The sequence below is a fragment of the Phocoena phocoena genome, chromosome 15, assembly GCF_963924675.1.
Source record: "Phocoena phocoena chromosome 15, mPhoPho1.1, whole genome shotgun sequence".
NCBI classification, from domain to species: Eukaryota; Metazoa; Chordata; class Mammalia; order Artiodactyla; family Phocoenidae; genus Phocoena; species Phocoena phocoena.
Genome location: NC_089233.1, coordinates 58,503,384 through 58,524,613, shown reverse-complemented (window position 1 = coordinate 58,524,613; position 21,230 = coordinate 58,503,384). Strand labels below are relative to the sequence as shown.

At 41.6% G+C, this 21,230-nt stretch overlaps 1 protein-coding gene across 8 annotated transcripts in view; it reads left to right on the top strand.

The window, feature by feature from the left end:
- Positions 1 to 21,230, top strand: part of PTPRA (protein tyrosine phosphatase receptor type A) — a 182,655-nt gene that overhangs the window by 92,140 nt on the left and 69,285 nt on the right. For 3 of the 8 annotated variants that reach the window (XM_065892210.1, XM_065892209.1, XM_065892208.1), the window contains exons 1-2: positions 19,423 to 19,498; positions 20,676 to 21,017. In XM_065892210.1, coding sequence (XP_065748282.1) covers positions 19,426 to 19,498; positions 20,676 to 21,017 — 415 coding nt within the window. In that variant the 5' untranslated portion in view covers positions 19,423 to 19,425. Of the gene's footprint in view, positions 1 to 19,419; positions 19,499 to 20,675; positions 21,018 to 21,230 lie in introns of those variants that run through there. The other 5 variants (XM_065892207.1, XM_065892206.1, XM_065892205.1 and 2 more) reach the window with 2 other exon arrangements.

Sequence of the window (21,230 nt, the reverse complement as noted above, 5' to 3'; positions counted from 1 at the left end):
AACCTTTAAGCCCCAGAGCTATTTTTGTTTTTTTGTTTTTTTTGCTTTTCGAGGGCTCTCACTGTTGTGGCCTCTCCCATTGCGGTGCATCGGCAGGCGGACTCTCAACCACTGCGCCACCAGGGAAGCCCTGTTTTTGTTTTTTAATTGAGATATAGTTGACTTACAGTATTATATTAGTTTCAGGTATATAGCATAGGGACTCAAATTTGTATAGATTACACTTCACTTAAAGATATTATAAAAAGGGGCTTCCCTGGTGGTGCAGTGGTTGAGAGTCTGCCTGCTGATGCAGGGGACGTGGGTTCGTGCCCCGGTCCGGGAAGATCCCACATGCCGTGGAGCGGCTGGGCCCGTGAGCCATGGCCGCTGAGCTTGCGCGTCCGAGCCTGTGCCCCGCAGCGGGAGAGGCCCGCGTACCACAAACAAACAAAAAAAGATACTATAAAAATACTCACTGTAATTCCCTTTACGGTATAATATATCCTTGTAGCTTACTTATTTTATACATAGTAGTTTGAACTTCTTAATCTCCTACCCCTATCTTGCCCCCACCCTTCCTTCTCCACACTGGTAGCCACTAGTTGTTCTCTATGTCTGTAAGTCTGTTTCTGTTTTGTTATATTCATTTGCTTGTTTAGTTTTTATTTTTATTTTATTTTATTCTATTCTATTCTATTTCCTTCTTTCCTTACTCCCTCCCTTCCTCTCTTCCTGTGTAGCATGCAGGATCTTAGTTCCTCAACCAGGGATCCCATGCCCCCTGCAATGGAAGCACAGAGTCCCAATCACTGGACTGCCAGGGAAGTCCGTGTTTATTTTTTACATTCCACATATAAGTGATAACATACAGTATTTGTCTTTCTCTGAGTTCTTTTACTAAGTATAATACCCTCCAGGTTCATCCATATTGTGGAAATGACAATTTTTCATTCTTTTTTATGGCTCAGTAGTATTCCTGTGTGTGTGTGTGTGTGTGTGTGTGTGTGTGTGTGTGTGTGTGTGTGTTTGTACACACCACATCCTGTTTATCCATTCATCTGTTGATGGACACTTAGGTTGCTTCCATATCTTGACTATTGTAAATAATGCTGCTGTGAACATTGGGGTGCATGTATCTTTTCAAAGTAGTGTTTTTGTTTTCCTCGGGTATATACCCAAGAGTGAAATTGTATCATATGGTAGTTATATTTTTAGTTTTTTGAGGAGCCTACATACTGTCCTTCTTTGTTTCGTGTTAGTCTTAGTTTTAAAGTCTAAGTTGTCTGATATAAGTGTTTGTACCTCAGCTTTCTTTTGATTTCCATTTGCATAAAATACCTTTTTGCGTCCCATTACTTTCAGTCTATGTGTGTGTCTTTAGATCTGAAGTGAGTCTCTCATAGGCAGCATATATATGGGTCTTATTTTTGTATCCATTCAGCCACTTGGTCTTTTGATTGGAGTATTTAGTCCATTTACATTAAAGTAATTATCGATAGGAATGTACTTACTGCCATTTTGCCACAATTTTTTTTTTTTTGCGGTATGCGGGCCTCTCACTGTTGTGGCCTCTCCCATTGCGGAGCACAGGCTCTGGATGCTCAGGCCCAGCAGCCATGGCTCACGGGCCCAGCTGCTCCGCGGCATGCGGGATCCTCCCGGACCGGGGCACAAACCGGTATCCCCTGCATCAGCAGGCAGACTCTCAACCACTGCACCACCAGGGAAGCCCCTTACTGCCATTTTGTTAATTGTTTTGGGTTTTTTTTTTTTTGTAGTTCTTTTTTGCTCTTTTTGTTCTCTTGTGATTTGATGACTGTCTTTAATGCTGTGTTTGGAGTCCTTTCTCTTTTTTGTGTGTGTATTATTATAGATTTTAAGTTGCTGATCTCTTAATTTCAAATGCATTTTAACAACCCTTCATTATTTTTTAACTCCCTCCTCCCATGATTACTGTTTCTGACATCATGTTTTTCATCTCTTTGTTTTGGGTATCCTTTACCTACTTACTGTAGATATAGATGATTTTATTACTTTTGTCTTTTAACTTTCCTACTAGCTTTTGTATGTGGTTTATTTAATACTTTACTGTTCATTTGCCTTTATTGATGAGTCTTTTCCTTTTGTCGTTTTTATGTTTCTAGTTGTAGCCTTTTTTTTTTTTAAGAGAAGTCTAAAAAAACATTTAACGTTAATATTTCTTTTTTATTGATTGATTGACTGGCTGCGTCAGGTCTTGGTTGCAGTACATGGGATCTTTCGTTGTAGCACGCAGGCTCTTTGTTGTGGCACACGGGTTCTAGAGTGCATGGTCTCAGTAGTTGCAGCATGCGGGCTCTCTAGTTGTGGTACGCGGGCTTAGTTGCCCCGTGCAGCATGCATGTGGGATCCTAGTTCCCCAACCAGGGATCGAACGCGTGTCCCCTGAATTGGAAGGCCGATTCTTAACCACTGGACCACCAGGGAATCCCCCCTTTAACATTTCTTGTAAAGCAGTTTGATGGTGCTGAATTCTTAGCTTTTGCTTGTCTGTAAAACTTCTGATCTCTCCATCAAATCTGAATGAAAGCCTTGCCAGGTAGAGTATTCTTGATTGTAGGTTTTCCCCTTTCATCACTTTACATATATCTTGCTACTCCCTTCTGGCCTACAGAGTTTCTTCTGAAAAGTCAGCTGATAGCCTTATGGAAGTCCCCTAGTACATAGCTTGTTGCTTTTGCCTTGCTGCTTTTAATATTGTCTCTTTATCCTTTTTTTTTTTTTTGCCATTTTAATTACAGTGTATCTTGGTGTGGTCCTCTTTGGATTGATCCTGGTTGGAATTCTCTGTGCTTCCTAGACCTGCATGTCTGTTTCCTCTCCCAGGTTAAGGAAGTTTTCAGCTGTTACATCTCCATATATGTTCTCTGCCGCTTTCTCTCTTCTTCTGGGACCCCTGTAATGCTAATGTTAGTACTCTTTTTTTTTGGCTGCTCTGGGTCTTAGTTGCAGCACACTGGCTCTTCATTGCAGCATACAGGATCTTTGTTGCAGCGTGCAGGGTCTTTTTAGTTGCGGCATGTGGGTTCTAATTCCCTGAGCAGGGATCGAACCCAGGCTCCCTTCATTGGGAGGGTGGAGTTTTAGCCACTGGACCACCAGGAAAGTCCCGAATGTTAGTACTCTTGATGTTGTTCTCGCAGTCTCTTAAACTGTCCTCATTTCTTTTTGTTGTTGTTGTTCAGCTTCAGTGATTTCTACTACTTTGTCTTCCAGCTTGCTGATCTGTTCTTCTTTATCATTTAATATACTGATGATTCTTTCTAGTGCATTTTTCATTTCATTTATTGTATTCTTCATCTCTGGTTCTTCTTTATATTTTCCAACTCTTTGTTTAAAACTGCGAAGTTCTCACTCTGTTCATCCATTCTTCTCTCAAGTTCTTTGGTCATTTTTACAATCATTACCTTGAACTCTTTATCAGGTAGACTGCCTGTCTCCACTTTACTTAGTTCTTCTTCTCGGGTTTTATCTTGTTCATTCATTTGGAACATGTTCCTTTGTCACCTCATTATACCTAATTTGCTGTTTTTATATCTGTGTATCTGGTAGGTTACATTTCCTGACCTTGGAGAAATGGCCTTTTGTAGGACACGTCCTGTGCATCCCAGCAGTGCACTCCCCTCTAGTCACCAGACCTATATGCTCTAGGGGTACCCACTATATGAATTACATGGGTCCTTCTGTTGTGGTGGTCTGGTAGGTGTGGCTGGCCCCTGGTCCATTTGGTTGCCAGGCCCTACCTTGTGTGGAGGCGGCTGGCCACTGGTTGGCTGGGCCAGGTCATGAGGCAGCTGGCTGTGGAACCCCGAGGGAGTCCCAGGGCTAGTGCTGGATCACTGGTGGGCAGAGCCAGATTGGGGGGAGGCAGGTTGCAGGGCCAGGGTTCCTAGATGTAGTGTAGCCTGCTGGTGAGTGGGCCCAATTCCTGACATGGCTGGCTGCAGGTTCCAGGATGTTACAAAGCTGGTGCTGCTCCACTGGTGAGTGGGGCTGGACCCTGGGGCACCTGGCTGAGGAGTCCAAGGCATCTCAGAGATGGTGTTGGCCTGTTGGTATGTGGGGCCATGGCTGGTGTTGACCAGCTAGTGGGCGGGGCCAGGACCCAGGGGGTCCTGGGGCTAGTGCCAGCTTGCTGCTAGGAGGAGCTGGGTCCTGGGGTCTCTGGGTGCAGGGCCCCAAGATCCCAAAGCTGGTTCAACCTGCTGTTGGGTGGGGCTGCTGGCTGAGGGGCCCAAGGTATCCCAGAGCTGGTGTTGACCTGCTAGTGGGCAGAACTGGGTCCTGGGTGAGGGGGTCCCAGGGCTGGTGCCAACCTGCTGGCTTGTTATCTGGGTCCTGACAGGGCAGACTGCAGGGCTGCGGTGGCCCTGGGGTTGGTATCCACCAGCTGGTGGGTAGGATTGGGGTACAGGGGATCCCAGGACTGGTGCCTGCCCATCAGTGAGTGAAGCCAGGTACCCGGGTCTCTGGCTGCAGGGCTAAGTAGTCCCAGAGCTGGTATTGAACCTCTGGTGAATGGGGTCAAGGTCTTAGAGGTTCTGGGGCTAGTGCTGGCTCACTGATGGGCATAGCTGGGTCCTGTGATTTCTGCTGTAGAGCCCTGGGAGTCCTGGAGCTGGTGTTGGCCCGCTGGTGAGTGGAGCCAGTTCCCAACACAGTTGGCTGTTCTCTCTAGGGTGTCCCGAAGCTTGTACCCACCCACTAGTGCATGGGACCAGATACCAGGCTGACTTGCTGAGGGACCCAAGGTGTCTTGGAGTTGGCGTTGGCTTGCTGGTGGGTGGAGCTGGGACCCAGGGGGTTCTGTGGCTAGTGCCTGCCCACTGTTGTCTGAGTCTGGCCCCTGGACTAGTGCCAACTCATAGGTGGGCAGAACCAGGGCCCAGGGTCTCTGGCTGCAGGGCCCTGGGGGTCCTGGAGTCGGTGTGTTGGCTCACTGTTGTGCCTGCCCACTGGTGGGTGGAGCTGGGTCCTAGGGTCTCTGTCTGCAGGTCCCCGGAGGTTCCAGGGCTAGTGCGTGCCCACTGTTGTATAGGGCCAGGTCCTAGGCCCTGTGGTAGACAGGGCCATGTCCCAAGTTGGCTGTGGGCTCAGGAGGTATTAAGGTAGCCTACCTGCTGGTGAGTGGGGCTGTGTCCCTGCCTGGCTAGTTGCTTGGCCTGAGGCGACCCAGTACTGGTGCTGACAGACTGGTGGGCGGAGCAATGTCCCAGTGCTAATAAGCTAGAGGGAGGATTCCAAAATGCTGCTTGCTAGCACCAATGTGCACGTGGTAGAACAAGCTCCCCAAAATGGCTGCCACCAGTGTCTATGTCCCCAGAGTGAGCTCCAGTTGCCTCCTGCCTCTCTGGGAGACTCTCCAAGATTAGTAGGTGGGTCTGACCCAGCCTCCTTTCAAATTACTGCTTCTGCTCTGGATCCCGAAGCATGTGAGATTTTGTATGTGCCCTTTAAGAGGCTATTTCCCACAGCTCTCTGGGACTCCCACAGGTAAGCCCCCTTGGCCTTCAAAGCCAAGTATTCTGGGGGTTTGTCTTCCTGGTGCAGGACCCCAATGTGGAGCTCAGACCCGTTGCTTGGGGAGAACCTCTGCAATAAAAATTATCCTCCTGTTGCATTTTGCCCTCCTGGGGCTATGGGTCTTGACTATATCGAGACTCCATCCCTCCTGCCCATCTGGTTGTGGTTTCCTTCTTTATATCTGTGTAGATCTTTTCTGCTAGATTCCAATCTTTCTCATCAATAGTTGCTCTGCAGATAATTCTGATTTTGGTGTGCCTGCGAGAGGAGGTGAGCTCAGGGTCATCCTACTCTACCATCTTGGTCAGGCTCCGTCTCTGGCTTGTTTTTAAATTTTATTTTATGCACATAACCTGTACTATATTTTGGTTTTATATCTCCAGTAGTTTATTCCAGTATGTGCTTTAAGCAGAACAAATACTTTTCCATATTGCTCTTTGTGTTAATTAATCTGCAGTATAAGTTTAGTATAAACTATTTTGTTTATTGAAGTAAGCTGATTTCATTGTCTCCAGGCTCATCTCTCTCCAGGCCCCAAATTGAATCTTGCCTTAGGTGTAACTCAAAAACAGTAGAATTTAACAATCTATTTCTGAGCCTTAGTGGGCCTTTTTCATTCTCTACATAAGCTCATCTTTGGAAATGAGCTGCTCTTGAGAGCTTCAGACTCCTATTAATTTTAGGGGTTCCTCTCCCCTTTATTTGGGTCCTGTATCACGTTGTCTTTCTCCATTGAAGACCTATAATGAAAGTTGATTTCTGGTGTTCCAGGACTTCTTCAGGAGCCCTTCAGCAGTTTTTCAGGTTCTTTCTTCTCACTAGCAAGTATTCAGCGTGTGTGTGCCATTCCTACTCCACCCTCCCTTAGTGGCATGTGTCAAATTTTTTTTTTTAAGTTGAGAATTATATTTTGTTGTTGGCTTGTTTGATTATTTATTTATTTATTTGGCTGTGCCAGGTCTTAGTTGCAGCATGTGGGATCTTTTGAGTTGCTGCGTGCGAACTCTTAGTTGCGGCATGTGGGATCTAGTTCCCTGACCAGGGATCGAACCCAGGCCCCTGCATTGGGAACTTGGAGTCTTAGCTACTGGACCATCAGGGAAGTCCCAGGCATGTGTCAGTTTTTTACTCATCAGCACCCACCTACTCCTGCCTCCTGTGTTTGTCAGATGTCTCCTGCCTGGCTTGCTCGTTGCTGCTTTTGTCAATCTCTACAGCTGTCTTCTTTTCTTTGGTTTATTGCCTGACTTCCGTGGCGGCTGCTCTGTCATTGCCTGTCTGCCGTTCTGCCCCTCCTCCAACCCTTCACCCCCATTCCTTCCCCTGTAGGTACAGCATATACTGTAGTACTGTACTGTTCTCAATGTTCAGAACTAAGCTCATCACCTTCCCTATGGTATGTCTCAAAGCAATCATTCTCCTGCATATAGCATTGAGATTCATCTAAGTCAGGGACCTGGGCCTTCCTTACCTCTGGCATCTCATTGTTAAGTTTTCAGTTCTGTCCCTATACACTTATCAGCCCTGCTCTGAGGTCCTCCTGGTTCATTGGCTAGATTATTTCAGAAAGCTTCAGTCAGCAGCCCTTCTAACCTCAAACCACACCAGTTGATCCTCTACCCTACTGTTAGTCATTGTTTGAAAATCCATATTGTTATGGTCAACCTCCCTGTGTTAAAGCCTCTGGTGGTTCCTCAGTGTGTTCAGTGGAAAGTAAAAACTTTTTAATGTGGCCTAACAGGCCCCTTTGTGATCTGTTCGCTGCTTCTTCTAGCCTCATCTCCTGCATTTCCTCCACATATCCTCACAGACCCCAGTCTTTCATGTCTGCCATTTTCACATTCATTTAGCAAATGTTTATCGAGGTCCTGCTTCATGCCCTTACCTAGCTCTTTGCCATTCCTGGAACAAGATAGATCTTTTCAAGCTTCAAAGTCTTCTTTGCTTTAAAGACTTTTTCTTGTTTCTGACCCTTCTCCTGGCTAACTGCTCTTTTTCCTTCCAAGTTCATCTCAAGCATTGCCTCCCCTGAAAATCCTTCTGTGGTGTGCAGTTTTACTACCTCGCCTTAGTGTTAATTGACTAACATTATGCCAGGTGATAATTCAGGGTTTGAAATAAATAGCTTATTTGTGCCTCACTGCTGGTTAGTGAACTACTTGATGGCAGTCTATACCTAGTCCATATCTAATCTGTCTGTGTATTCCCATTATCTGGTTGGAGGTTTTTTGTTTTTTGTTTTTTGTTTAAATTTATTTATTTATTTGTTTTTTTGGCTGCTTGGGTCTTCGTTGCTGCATGTGGGCTTTCTCTAGTTGCGGTGAGCAGAGGCTACTCTTCGTTGTGGTGTGGAGGCTTCTCATTGCGGTGGCTTCTCTTGTTGTGGAGCATGGGCTCTAGGCATGCGGGCTTCAGTAGTTGTGGCTTACGGGCTCTAGAACGCAGGCTCAGTAGTCGTGGCGCACGAGCTTAGTTGCTCCACAGCATGTGGGATCTTCCTGGGCCAGGACATGAACCCGTGTCCCCTGCATTGGCAGGGGGGAACTTTGGAGTTTTAAAAGCCCTGAGTTTGAATCCTAGTAGGCACTTACTAGGTATGTGGCCTTGGACAAATTCCTTAACCTCTGTGATCTTTATTCATTTGTAGAATGGAAAAACAGTACCTAACTCAAAAGGTGGTTGTGGGGATTAATTAGGTTAAAGTATATAGAATGCCTCATACAAATGCCTAGCACATAGCAGGCAACCAAGGATTATAGTTGTAAAAATAGTTTTTGATCTTAATAATAAATAATATAATGTTAATGAGTGAACAGTTAGCTGAAGGAACTGAACTCTCCATCTAGGTGCCTTGTTCTCAAATCAGAGAACCTGAAAAGCTCTAGAAGAAGGCTCAGGCAGAACATAACATTCCTAGCTGCCGCTTTGTTTCTTCCACACCTGGGAGACATCTTTCAACAGTCTTTAAGCTTTTGAAGGGTCAGTGATATGTGAAGAAAAGTCCGGTAGACCTGGATTTGAATTCTGCTTCTACAACTACCAGCTATGTGACCATCTCTCAATTTCTTTATCTTCAAAATGGGAATATGAAGAATCTCTCTCATGTAGAGTTGCTCTGAGATTTAACTGAGATAAAAGGCCAAATATTGAGATAAATTGTACCTGATACTTGATCATATTTTATCAATGTATTGAATATTGAATGCTTAGCTTTGTATAGATGGACTCTTAATGGAAGCTATCACAGCCAGAGTCTCTACTCTGGAGAATGTGCAGATTGGCTGAGCTCTCCTTTGCTAGTGGGAACTTCATAACATTAATTCTTTTAACATTTTTTCTTTAGCAAATGTATGCCACATTGTGCTTCCTAGCAAGAGCACCAAGGAAAATGCATTTCAGAGCACCCTCATCGTTTCCATTCCTTATCCATAGCAAGTCATAATGTTAGGAGTTGGTCTTCTTATTCTTTATAACTATCTGTATCAGGATTGGGGTTGGTTGCATATATCAGAAAATAGGTTTATTTCTTTCTTGTATATATGAAATCTGAAAGTGAGCAGGACTGGTATGGCAGTTCAACAGTGTCATCAGAGAACTTGGTCTCTTTCTAGCTCTCTATTCTATTATCTTGAAAGTCACTTCAGGGCCCATAGTGGCTGCTGGGGCTCTAATCATCACATCTGAATTCTAGATTACAGGAGAGAGAGAACAGGGAAAAAAGACTCCCTACCTCCCTCCCTGTTAAACCACCTTCCTAGAGATCTCATAATATACTTTAGCTTATATCTCCTTGGCCAGAATTTAGTCACTTGTCTACACCTAGCTGAGGAATGGGCGTGTTCTCCTTAGTACTAGCATCCAGTTTTCTTTCTTTCTTCCTCTCCTTGTTCTTAGGTGAGGGTGGCATGTCTCTCCGGACCTCAGGGTCCATTGACAGGGAGTGTACATCTGGGCAAGGAGTGTTTCTCTTTGGCCAGAAGCTCAAAAATTCTTTCTTTACTAGATACTCAATATGCCTGTGATGGTTCCTTCATCTTGGGTGCAGTATATATATTTAAAATAATTTACCCCTGAAATGTGTGTAAGCATGTATAATTGATTGCAATTCAAGAAAGACTCCCTCCCCCACAAGGTACACAGCATGGTAAGTTGTAATAACACCAATATCAGCATCATAGGATTGTGAAGGATTAAGTGAGAGGAAGCATACCAAGTGCTCAGTGCAGACTGGGATTTGAGATGGGAGGGCAAGTGTGAGTGATTTAACAGCCAATGAACAATGCCCACCGTCCATGTCCCCACTGCAGAATTCAGCCTCCACATGATTTCCTGGGGAATGTCTCAGATCTGCTATGCTGAATTTGAATTTTAAGAACGTTTAGGAAACGTTCTTAGACACTAAAATATTAGGAAAACAATAGCTATAATTTTTCAGAACTTGCTTTGTTGTTTGTCCTAAGGCTTTTAAGTATCGCTAATGGCATCTTGGTTTTCCTTTGTTATTTGAATGTTAAACTTTCCTGGTTTATCTCCCTAATGTATGTGCAGTGGAAACAAATTTTTTTAAGTAAGAAATGTTTTTGTAATGAAAAAAGAACTGTATATTAGCCTTTTGTCTGGGTGTGGTGGGGTAGGAGAAAGGATACAGTGTGTATGCCATTGTGTCCAATAAATTAGGGAACTGCCCAGACCTTCATGACTCATCTCCCAAAGCCTCCCTGCTCATTTATTCTATACTCACATAACCAAAGGCTTATTATTCACAAGGGTGTTTGAAAAAAATGAAAAATGTATAAGCTTGAGTTTCTTCCATTATTTGGCTTTCCTGGAGTATATAATTCAGTCTTTACTCAGGCCACTCTTGCCCAATCAAAAATAACGTGTAAGGACCTCCTGGTGGCGCAGTGGTTAATAATCCGCCTGCCAATGCAGGAGACACAGGTTCAAGCCCTGGTCTGGGAAGATCCCACATGTCGTGGAGCAACTAAGCCCGTGCGCCACAACTACCAAGCCTGCACTCTAGAGCCCGCGAGCCAGAACTACTGAAGCCCGTGTGCCTAGAGGCCGTGCTCCACAACAAAGAGAAACCACCACAATGAGAAGACCGCACACCGCAACAAGAGAAAGCCTGCACGCAGCGATGAAGACCCAACGCAGCCAAAAAATAATTAATTAATTAATATTAAAAACGTGTAAGATAGAGGAGGAAATCATATACAGTTAACTCCTACCTAACAAAAGCAAACAGAAAGACTGGTTAAAATGATTGTGGTATATCCATATGATAAAGCACTATGCAGCTACTGAAAAGAAAAGTAGCTGGAAAGTATTGATGTGGAAGATGTCCAGGATTTATTATTTAAGTAAAAATGCAAGCTGTAGGCAGCAGATCTACTATCCTGTTTATTTATTTATTTTTTATGTGTAGGTATATAATTTTATAGTATAGGAAATCTCTAAAGTATATGAAAGAAAGTGTTTAGTGATCACTTTTGGGAAATGGGACAGGCAGGAGGTGAATGAGACTTAGATTTTTCTTTATATCCATCAGTTCCATTTGTGTCTTTTGTTGTTGTTGTTTGGCTGTGCCATGCCTAGCTTGCAGGATCTTAGTTCCCTGACCAGGGACTGAACCCGGGCCCCGGCAGTGAAAGCACTGAGTCCTACCCACTAGACCACCAGGGAATTCCCTGTTTGTATGTCTTGTAATGAGCATGCTTTATTTATTTATTTTAATAGCTTATAATTTCAGTGAAGGGGAGGAGGACCAATGTCTTTCCTATATAAGAAAAGTAATCTATTAATAAATAACATTAAAAGATTCCACTCATTTCAGCTAGAAGATGAATAAGGTCTAAGGATCTAACATAAAAGATGGTAACTATATTTGACAACACTCTATTGTATAATTGAAATTTGCTAAGAGATTAGAACTTAAATTTTCTCTGCCCCCAAAAAAGATAAACAGGTGAGGTGATGAATGTATTAATTAACTAGATGGGGGAAATTCTTTCACAATGTATATGTATATAGTATCACCACAGTGTACACTTTAAATATCTTATAATTTTATATGTCAGTTTTACCTTAGTGAAGCTGCAATTTTAAAAAAAGATTCCATTCATAATGGTAACATAATATTTAAAAACCAGGAAGAAATGAATAGGACAAAAAATACAGTAACACTTTGAACATAAAAACTTGAATAAATGGGCAAAATACTATGTCCCAAGATTATGCAGTGCAATACCATGAAAATACCAGTTCTCTCAGAACTGATTTTTGTAATCAGCCTTTTATTCTAAACATTTAAAATGTAGAGAAGAGTTGAGAGAATTTTATATCCACCCAGCGAAATTCTACAATTGACATTTTACTCTACTGTATCTGTCTATCCATCCCCTGTATTCATCAATCCATATTGTTTTTAATGTATTTCAAAGTAAGTTGTGTATATCAGTGTACTTCTTCCCAGTTATTTAAGCATACATATCATTTACAACATGTGTTTATGGGTGGAATCTTTTTAGAGATAAAATTTATGTACAGTGAAATGCACAAATCTTAAGTTATCATTCAGTGAGTTCTGAAAAATTCATACACCCACACAACCTATTTCCTTGTCAAGATATAGAATATTACTGTTGTCCAGGAAGTACCCTCATGTTCCTTTTCAGTAAATCCTCCATCTCTTTCCCAGGCAACCATTGTTCTGATTTTTCCACCACAGATTAGTTTTGCTTTTTCTAGAACTTCATCTGTATGGAGTCGTATGTTATGTAAGACTTTTTTCACTCAGCATGATGTTTTTTAGATTCATCCATGTTTTTGTGTATATCAGTAGTTCTTTCCTTTTTATTACTGAGTAATATTCCATTGTAAGAAAAAAACCACTTTCCGTTTATATTCTGTTAGCGATAGTTACTTGGATTATTTTCAGCTTTTTGTTATGAACATTCTTGTACTAGTCTTTTCTTGGACATATGTTCTTATTTCTCCTGTGTAAATATATAGAAATGGAATTATTGGGTCGTAAAGTTAGGTGTATATTTAGTTTTAAAAGAAGTTGTCAGACAAACTAATTTTTAAAATAAAATAAAAGTATCACAAATAGCTCATCTAAAAATCATCCTGTGACAAGGCAGAACCATTCCTACTATTAGAATTTGTGCACAGGCTTCCTGGCATCGTGCAGACTATAGCTGAAAGGGAGGGCTGGTTTCCTTCTGACGTTTGATAGTGCATATTTCCCTCAGATTCAAACTATTTACCTGTTCATCTGTGTCAAGACTAGGCCTCCGTCATAGAACCAGCTTTCAAAATCCTCAATTCAGAGAGAGGTATGGGGAAGAGATAAATTTGGGAGAGTATGGGATGTCAGTAAATCAGATGTGACAGAGAGGTTGAGGGATTTAACAACAAAGAAGTCGTGTGTGTGTGTGTGTGTGTGTGTGTGTGTGTGTGTGTGTGTGTGTGAGAGAGAGAGAGAGAGACAGACACACACAGAGAAGGGTGGGGAAGAGAGGAAGAGAAAGGGGGATGGGCGAAGGAGAAAGAAATACCAGTAGGCTTTTCCTCTTGTGAAATTTTTTAAAAATATTTATTTATTTATTTATTTATGGCTGCATTGGGTCTTAGTTGCAGCATGCAGGATCTTTCGTTGAGTCATGAAGGCTCTTTGTTGCGGTGCACAGGCTTCTCTCTAGTTGCACTGCGCAGGCTCTCTAGTTGTGGCATGCAGGATACAGAGCATGTGGGCTCTGTAGTTGTGGCACATGGGCTCTCTAGTCGTGGTGCACGGGCTTAGTAGTTGGAGTGCATGGGCTTAGTTACCCCGCGTCATGTGGGATCTTAGTTCCCCAACCAGGGATGGAACCCACGTCCCCTGCATTGGAAGGCGGATTCTTAACCACCAGACCACTAGGGAAGTCCCTCCTCTCATGAATTTTGAGTTTTTTGCAAAAGTTATTATTATTGTTTTTTTGGCTGTGTGGGGTCTTCATTGCTGCACGCGGGCTTTCTCTAGTTGCGGAGAGCGGGGGCTACTCTTTGTTGCAGTGTGTGGGCTTCTCATTTCAGTAGCTTCTCTTGTTGCAGAGCATGGGCTTTAGGTGCACAGGCTTCAGTAGTTGTGGCACGTGGGCTCAGTAGTTGTAGCTCGCAGGCTCTAGAGTGCAGGCTCTGTAGTTGTGACACATGGGCTTAGTTGCTCTGTGGCATGTGGGATCTTCCTGGACCAGGGATGGAACTCGTGTCCCCTGCACTGGCAGGCAGATTCTTAACCACTGCGCCACCAGGGAAGTCCCGCAAAAGTTATTTTTAAGATGGTTCAAAATTTTTAAAAAAGGCTTGTGTGCTAAAATAAAATGATCTCCAAAGAGCCTCATTTTGTTTAATAGCTGCATAGTATTCCATTTTATGAATATGCCATAATTTATTTAAACATGTCTCCCTCTCCCACTGGTAAACATTTAGGTTATTTTCAGTCTCTTTCTATTGCAGACTATGTTTCATTGAATAACCTATAGGTCACTTTAAAAGTATGGGTATATCTGTAAAATTCTCAAGTAGAATTGTGTCAAAGTGTTTGTGCTTTTGTAATTCTGATAAATATTTACAGATCATATAAGAGTACTTGTTTACACAAACCCTTGCTCCAACGCAGTGTTGTTAAAGTTTTTTTATATTTGCCTATGTGACAGGTGAAAAATGATATCACAGTATGGCTTTAATTTGGCTTTCTTTGATCATGAGTGAGTTTAAGCATTTTTTCTTATTAAGAGAACTATTTAGTTTTCTGTGAATTGTCTGTTTCATCTCTTTTACTCTTTTGCCATCTCTTAATGTGTAGGAGTCCTTTATATATCGAGGAAAATAGACCTTTGTGAATGAGTTGGAAATATTTTTAAAGAGCTCATTCTTTAAAAATATGGAGGTAGCTGTTTTAGTGGAATGGTGGAAAAAGAAGCCAGATTGCCATGGAGACAACTCTTTCTAGAAATTTGGCTGTGAAGTGGAGTAGAGAGAATGCTAGCTGGAGGATTGATACAGACTAAAAGGAGTTCTTTTCTTTGAGAAATTCTTAATTGTGTTTAAATGCTGTTATGAAAGGGTGTTAAACCTAGGAGATGGTGTTAGAGGATCTACAGGACAAGGTTCCTAAGGGACTGAGATTCTTGGGAGGAATTGCAGAGAAGGAAGAAATTTGTAAATAAGGTGACTGGTAGGTAAGGGTATCCCAGTCTAGTGGTTTCTCTTATCTCTGAAGTGAAGGCAAGACCAACAGCCAAGGATGTGAGAGGAGATGGTTGGAGAGGAGAGGAGGTTCTTTGAAATCACTGGAGCATTAGAGAGAGAGCTGAGTAGGGAAATATAGAAAGATTGCAGAAAGTGTTCAGAGTTCCACTGAGGCAGAAACAGTGATCTTAACCTTATGGGTTGTTTGATTTTCTTAAGGAACATTTGGCAGTCCAGGTGTAGGGCTGACAGTTGGATTAGTTTACGGTTGGGGAATATTTCCCCCATGTAGGTGTAATAGAAGAACAACGTAGCAAAAGAATTTAGGATATTAGCAAGGTAGTGATTGAGCTAACACCAAGTTTTCTTGGTTGAGTAGAGAAGGAAATAAGACAGAACAGAGATATTGGAAAGAAAATTAGAGGTTCAAGGGACTGAAAGCCTGGGTGAGGTCAAAGTGCAGGTATAGTAGACATAATAGAGTGTGAACTGCAAGGATAAAGGAGTATGGTTGGAGAGTAGGAAAGTAAGATTCAGTATGAGAGCTTTTCCTGGTGCTGACAAAATCTAGAGTGCAGGGCTTCCCTGGTGGCGCAGTGGTTGAGAGTCCACCTGCCGATGCAGGGGACACGGGTTCGTGCCCCAGTCCGGGAGGATCCCACATGCCACGGAGCGGCTGGGTCGTGAGCCATGGCTGCTGAGCCTGCGCGTCCGGAGCCTGTGTTCTGCAACGGGAGAGGCCACAGCAGTGAGAGGCCCTCGTACTGCAAAAAAAAAAAAAAAAAAAATCTAGAGTGCAGCCATTGTCATGACCAGCCCCAGTGGAGTGGAGGTATAAGGTCATTGGAGGTGAGGAAGTCAGGGAACTCAGAGACTTGTCTGGATGTGAATTGTGGCTGTCATCTGTAAAGATGTTGAAACAAAATCTTCCAGGAGAATATCAGGACTTTGGAATGGGAAGAAAACTGTGAGCCACAATGCAGTGTCTTCAGTGACAAGTGAGTGCCAGGAAATCATAAGGCAAAAAAGCCCTCAAGAACAGGGCGTATTAGAGCAGACTCCAGGAAGGATGGTTTGCATATGGCATCCTAGAGGGCTGAGGAAACCTCAACTGTACTTCCTGACTTTGCAGCTTTGGAATACTTGGAATGAAAGACTTGGAGACTGGAGGAGGGAAAGTTAAGCATAGGTGTGGTTGCAGTTTAGTCAGGGTGTCAGAACTCACAGGAATTTACCTGAGGGTCTTTATATCCTCTGGGAAGAATGAGGCCTTTACGATGGTTTTCCTGGTTGTGGTCCATGGATCTACCTTGTTACTGACATGGCTCTTCTTAAATTCTGACATGCCTCTCACTCCCTAGTTTATGCATACAAATCCTCTCCAACTTGCCATCCAGTATGCATTTGTTCTTTTCCTTGAATTCTTTCACTTCACTTTCCTCTGCAGTTTCCTTCCTTTAGTTTTGCTTCTTATATTCATGCTTTGTAGTGAAATCTATTTTCTTTTTAACTTACTTTTATTGATTATTTTTATTTATAAAAATATCATCCTCCTTATTTGAAAAATCTTGGAAATAAAATACAATATAAAGAAAATAAAAATCAAAAAATGCTATGCTAAAATGTTTATAGATTTTTCCTTCCAGGCTTACTTTCATGCATATACATTCATATACATACATAACTTTAGTTGAGATCAAATGGTATATTCAGAGTTTTTTTAGTATTTATTTACTTATTTTATTATTATGTATTTGGTTGTGCCAGGTCTTAGTTGCAGCTCTCAGGCTCCTTAGTTGCTGCTCTCAGGCTCCTTAATTGTGGTGTGTGAACTCAGTTGCAGCATGCATGTGAGATCTAGTTCCCTGACCAGGGATCAAACCTAGGCCTCCTGCATTCGGAGCATGGAGTCTTAACCACTGCACCACCAGGGAAGTCCCTATATTCAGTTTTGATCTGATGGGTTTTTTTAAGCTTAAAAATGATGGGCTTGTTCCATTTTCTTAAATTCTTCGAATATAGCATATCGAATAGCAACAATTATTGTCTTGAAAAGCAGCGTAATACTACTGACTTTTCCCTATTTTCCCTATTTTTGGGTATTTGGATTGTTTGTATTTTTCCACTTAATGAATAGCTCCATATCATTTTAATCTGAGTTTCAGATTATTTACATATACTCAAGAATAGAACCTTGGAAATGGGTCAGAAAACAATGTGGGCACCTTTAAGATTCTTGTATAATCTTTCTGGAAAGGAGTTTTTTATTATAGGCTAATTGGTATTACCATCAGTAGTTTGAGTTCTATTTTGAGTACCAAGGAGCACAATTGCTTGGGTCATATGGTAAGAATATGTTTAGTTTTGTAAGAAACCACCAAACTGCCTTCCAAAGTGGCTACACCATTTTGAATTCCCACAATGAATGAGAGTTTATGCTGCTCCGCAGAAGCACCGGGATTTGATGTTGTCAGTGTTTTGGATTTTGGGCATTCTGATCGGTGTGTAGTGGTGTCTCATTGTTTTAATTTGCAATTCCCTAATGACATATGTTGCTGAACATCTTTTCATATGCATTTTTGCCATTTGTGTATCTTCTTTGTCTGTTCAGGTCTATTTTTTAATTGGGTTGATAGTTTTTTTATTGTTGAGTTTTAAGAGTTCTTGATTTTGGATAGCAGTCCTTTACCTGATGTGTGTTTGGCAAATATTTTCTCGCAGTCTGTGGCTTGTGTTCTCATTCTCTTGACATTGTCTTTTGTAGAGCAGAAGTTTTTAATTTTGATGAAGTGCAACTTATTGATTATTTTTTTATGGCTCTGCCTTTGGTGTTGTATCTTAAAAGTCATTGCTAAACCCAAGGTCATGTAGATTTTCTCCTATGTTATCTTCCAGGAGTCTTTTGCATTTACATCTAGGTCTGTGATTCATTTTGAGTTAATTTTTGTGAAGAGTGTAAGGTCTGTGTCTAGATTTTTTTTCTTTCTTTTTTTGTTGTATATGTATGCTGAGCTATTCCAGCACCATTTTTTGAAAAGACTATCTTTATCTTTGCTCCATTGTATTGCCTTTGTTCCTTTGTAAAAGATCCATTGACTATATTTATGTGGGTCTATATCTGGGTTCTCGCTCATGTTCCATTTGTCTATTTGTCTGTTCTCTCACCAATACCACACTGCCATGATTACTGTTTGCTTTTTTATATTACTATTTGCTTTTACAGTAATCCTCCAACTTTGCTTCAGTATTGAGCTACCTATTCTCAGTCTTTTGCGTCTCTATATAAACTTAACCAGTTCTTGATATCCACAAAGGTAGGATTTTGATTGAGATTGCACTGAATCTATAAACCAAGTTGGGAAGAATTGACGTCTTGACAATATTGAGTCCTCCTATCCATGAACATTGTTTATGATTGATTTCTTTTATATTTTGTAGCTTTTATTTTTTTCTATTGTCAGATATTCCATTTTTACCTTTGTGATTTATTCCTTTGTGATTTCTTACAGTGCATTTATGTTTAGAAAATCCTTCCTCACTCTGCACTCACATTTGCATTTATTCCCTCTTAAAATGTGTTTGTAAGCATTTAATTTTTCAGCCCATCTGGATCTTATTTTGATATATGGAATGTGGTGATGGTCTAACCCCCTCCCCGCAAATACATTGTTATTTTTCCTAAAACCATGTCCTATTGGTTTATCAAGAATAGACATGGATACATACATAATAATCAGCCTTCCAATCTGTTTTCTAACCCTTATGGAGGGAATTGTATGCTTTCCCAATTTTGGATAATGATCGGGGGAAAGAGGGGAACTGGTCAAATCTTGTATGGCTGTGCCTTGGGAAGGCCACTGGCTGAACCCAATTCCCTGCTAGGCATGGTTATTGGTACCAGAGGCAAACTCCTGGGATGTGCATAAACCACCTGCATTTCTTCACGCTCCCTCAGAGATTGTCATGTGCCCCATGGAGAGGCATGTGCTGATTCCCTTGGAGAGTCACTACCATATTAAATTACCTCTAGGCTGTGAGTCTCATGAAAATGGGACCTCTGACGGTATTGCTCCCTAGTTGTTTCCCTAGTACCTAGCTTAGTATAGGGCATAGACATCTGAATGGATGAATGAGCCACTACTACCAATGGGAATGTGCCATAGCCCTCTGATATGGTTTGAAGTGAAATAAAAGGTTGAGAACAGCTGTATTACGTCTCCTTTGGAGGGCAGTACATTCATGCAGTCAACCTACCTTCTCCATACTTCTCATTCTGAAGACACTAAAGCTGCACATAGCAATTAACTGGGAAGCTTTTAAACGGATTGCTACCTGCCTCTCACCCCCAGAGATGTAATCTGGCACAGGGATTTGTTGTTGTTGTTGTTAAGTTCTTTGAGTGATTCTAAAGTACAGCCAAGGTGGAGAACCACTGCTCTTACTTATAGTTGTGTAAAGATTCAATTAAGTAGCTGGATTCCTGGGGAATTGTGCTTACCAGACTCCCAAAAGATCATTGGTCCTGTGTGTGCACTTTAATAGCTAGGAAGAGTTTGCCCAATATACTCCTTTGGTGAATAGTTTGGGCATAGTTACAGTATAATGGGACCTTATCTAAAATGGCTCTCTATTTTCCAGGTCAACATGGATTCCTGGTTCCTTCTTGTTCTGCTTGGCAGTGGTCTGATACATGTTGGTGCCAACAACACTACCATAGGTAAAGTGCCATTTGATAAGACTGGTATTTGGAATAGAATTTTGGTTTTATGTTTAATGACCCAAATTTGAAGGCCTCGGTGATACTGAAGAAAGAAAAAATATTAAAGTTGTACTTAAAAGTGATAGTAAAATGTCTTTGCACATCTCTGGGTTATAGTGTATGCTATGCTCAGCATTGTTCTCTATACCATATACTACTTTAAATAAAAAGATGTATTCATTCCTGAAAAGTTAAAAAAAAAGAAAAGAAGACGGTTGCTATTTAAGACTCATATATTGATTCTGAGGAACTAAGTAAAGAATCCCGTTTCTCCCTCCATTAGACAGTAATCCTTTGGAAGTGAGGGAAGGATTCAGCATTAAAAGAAGAGTATGTGCTACTTGGCATATACCCAGAGAAAACTGTAATTCAAAAAGATACATGCACCCCTATGTTCATAGCCGCACTGTTCACAATAGCCAAAACATGGAAACAACCTAAATGTCGATCAACAGATAAAGATGTGGTACATATATACAATGGAATACTACTCAGCCATAAAAAAGAATGGGGGAAAAAAGGAACGAAATAATGCCATTTGTAGCTACTTGGATACAACTAGAGATTATCATACTAAGTGAAGTAAGAAAGATCCCATATGATACCACTTTTATGTGGAATCTAAAATATGCCACAAATGGACCTATCTACGAAACAGAAATAGAGTCACAGACATAGAGGACAGACTTGTGGTTCCAAGGGGGAGAGGGGGAGGGAGAGGGATGGACTGGGAGTTTGGGGTTGGTAGATGCAAACTATTACATTTAGAATGGATAAAGAATAGGGTCCTACTATATAGCACAGGGAACTATATCCCATCTCTCTAACAAACAATAATGGAAAAGAATATTAAAAAAGAATGTATATATATGTGTAACTGAGTCACTTTGCTATACAGCAGAGACTGACAGAACATTGTAAGTCAATTATACTTCAATTTTTTAAAAAGATAATAAAATAAAAGAGGGTGAGTGTGTGTGTGTGTGTGTGTGTGTGTGTGTGTGTGTGTGTATGTATCTGCTCATTGGTCGTCAAGTGTTTGAGAGTGTAGTAAGGGCTTGCTGCTTTGTGCCTCATACCTGTTGAGCTCTCAAATTCTTTGTATGATGTTTTCTTGCTTTTTTTGTGTTTGTAGTTTCACCTTCAGTAGGCGTTACAACATCTATTAAAGCATCTACAGCAGAATCACTTAAAGAAGAGACCAAAACTTCAAATCCTACTTCTTCAGTAACTTCTCCTTCCTTGGCACCAACATTCAGCCCAAGCCTAACTCTGGGACCCACCTATGTAACCACTGTCAATTCTTCAGACTCTGACAATGGGACCACAAGAACAGTAAGCACCAATTCTGTAGTCACTGCAGTTTCACCAAATGGAACATGGCTTCCAGATAACCAGTTCACAGATACCAGAACAGAACCTTGGGAGGGGAATGCCAGCACTGCAGCAACCACTCCAGAAACCTTTCCTCCTTCAGGTACTAGAGGTGGTTTCTATTTGTTCTTTCTTTTCCTCTTTGAGTTTGTTCACCCTTTTATTTTTTTTGTTTGTGTTTTCTAGCCATAAAATTTCTTGAAGTAAGTAAAATCGCCCAAGCACAAAGTAATGAAACCTAGATATAGGGGATTCTCAGGAATATCTGGTTAACATAGTTAAGAGGAAAGAAGATAGGGGACTTCCCCTGTGGTCC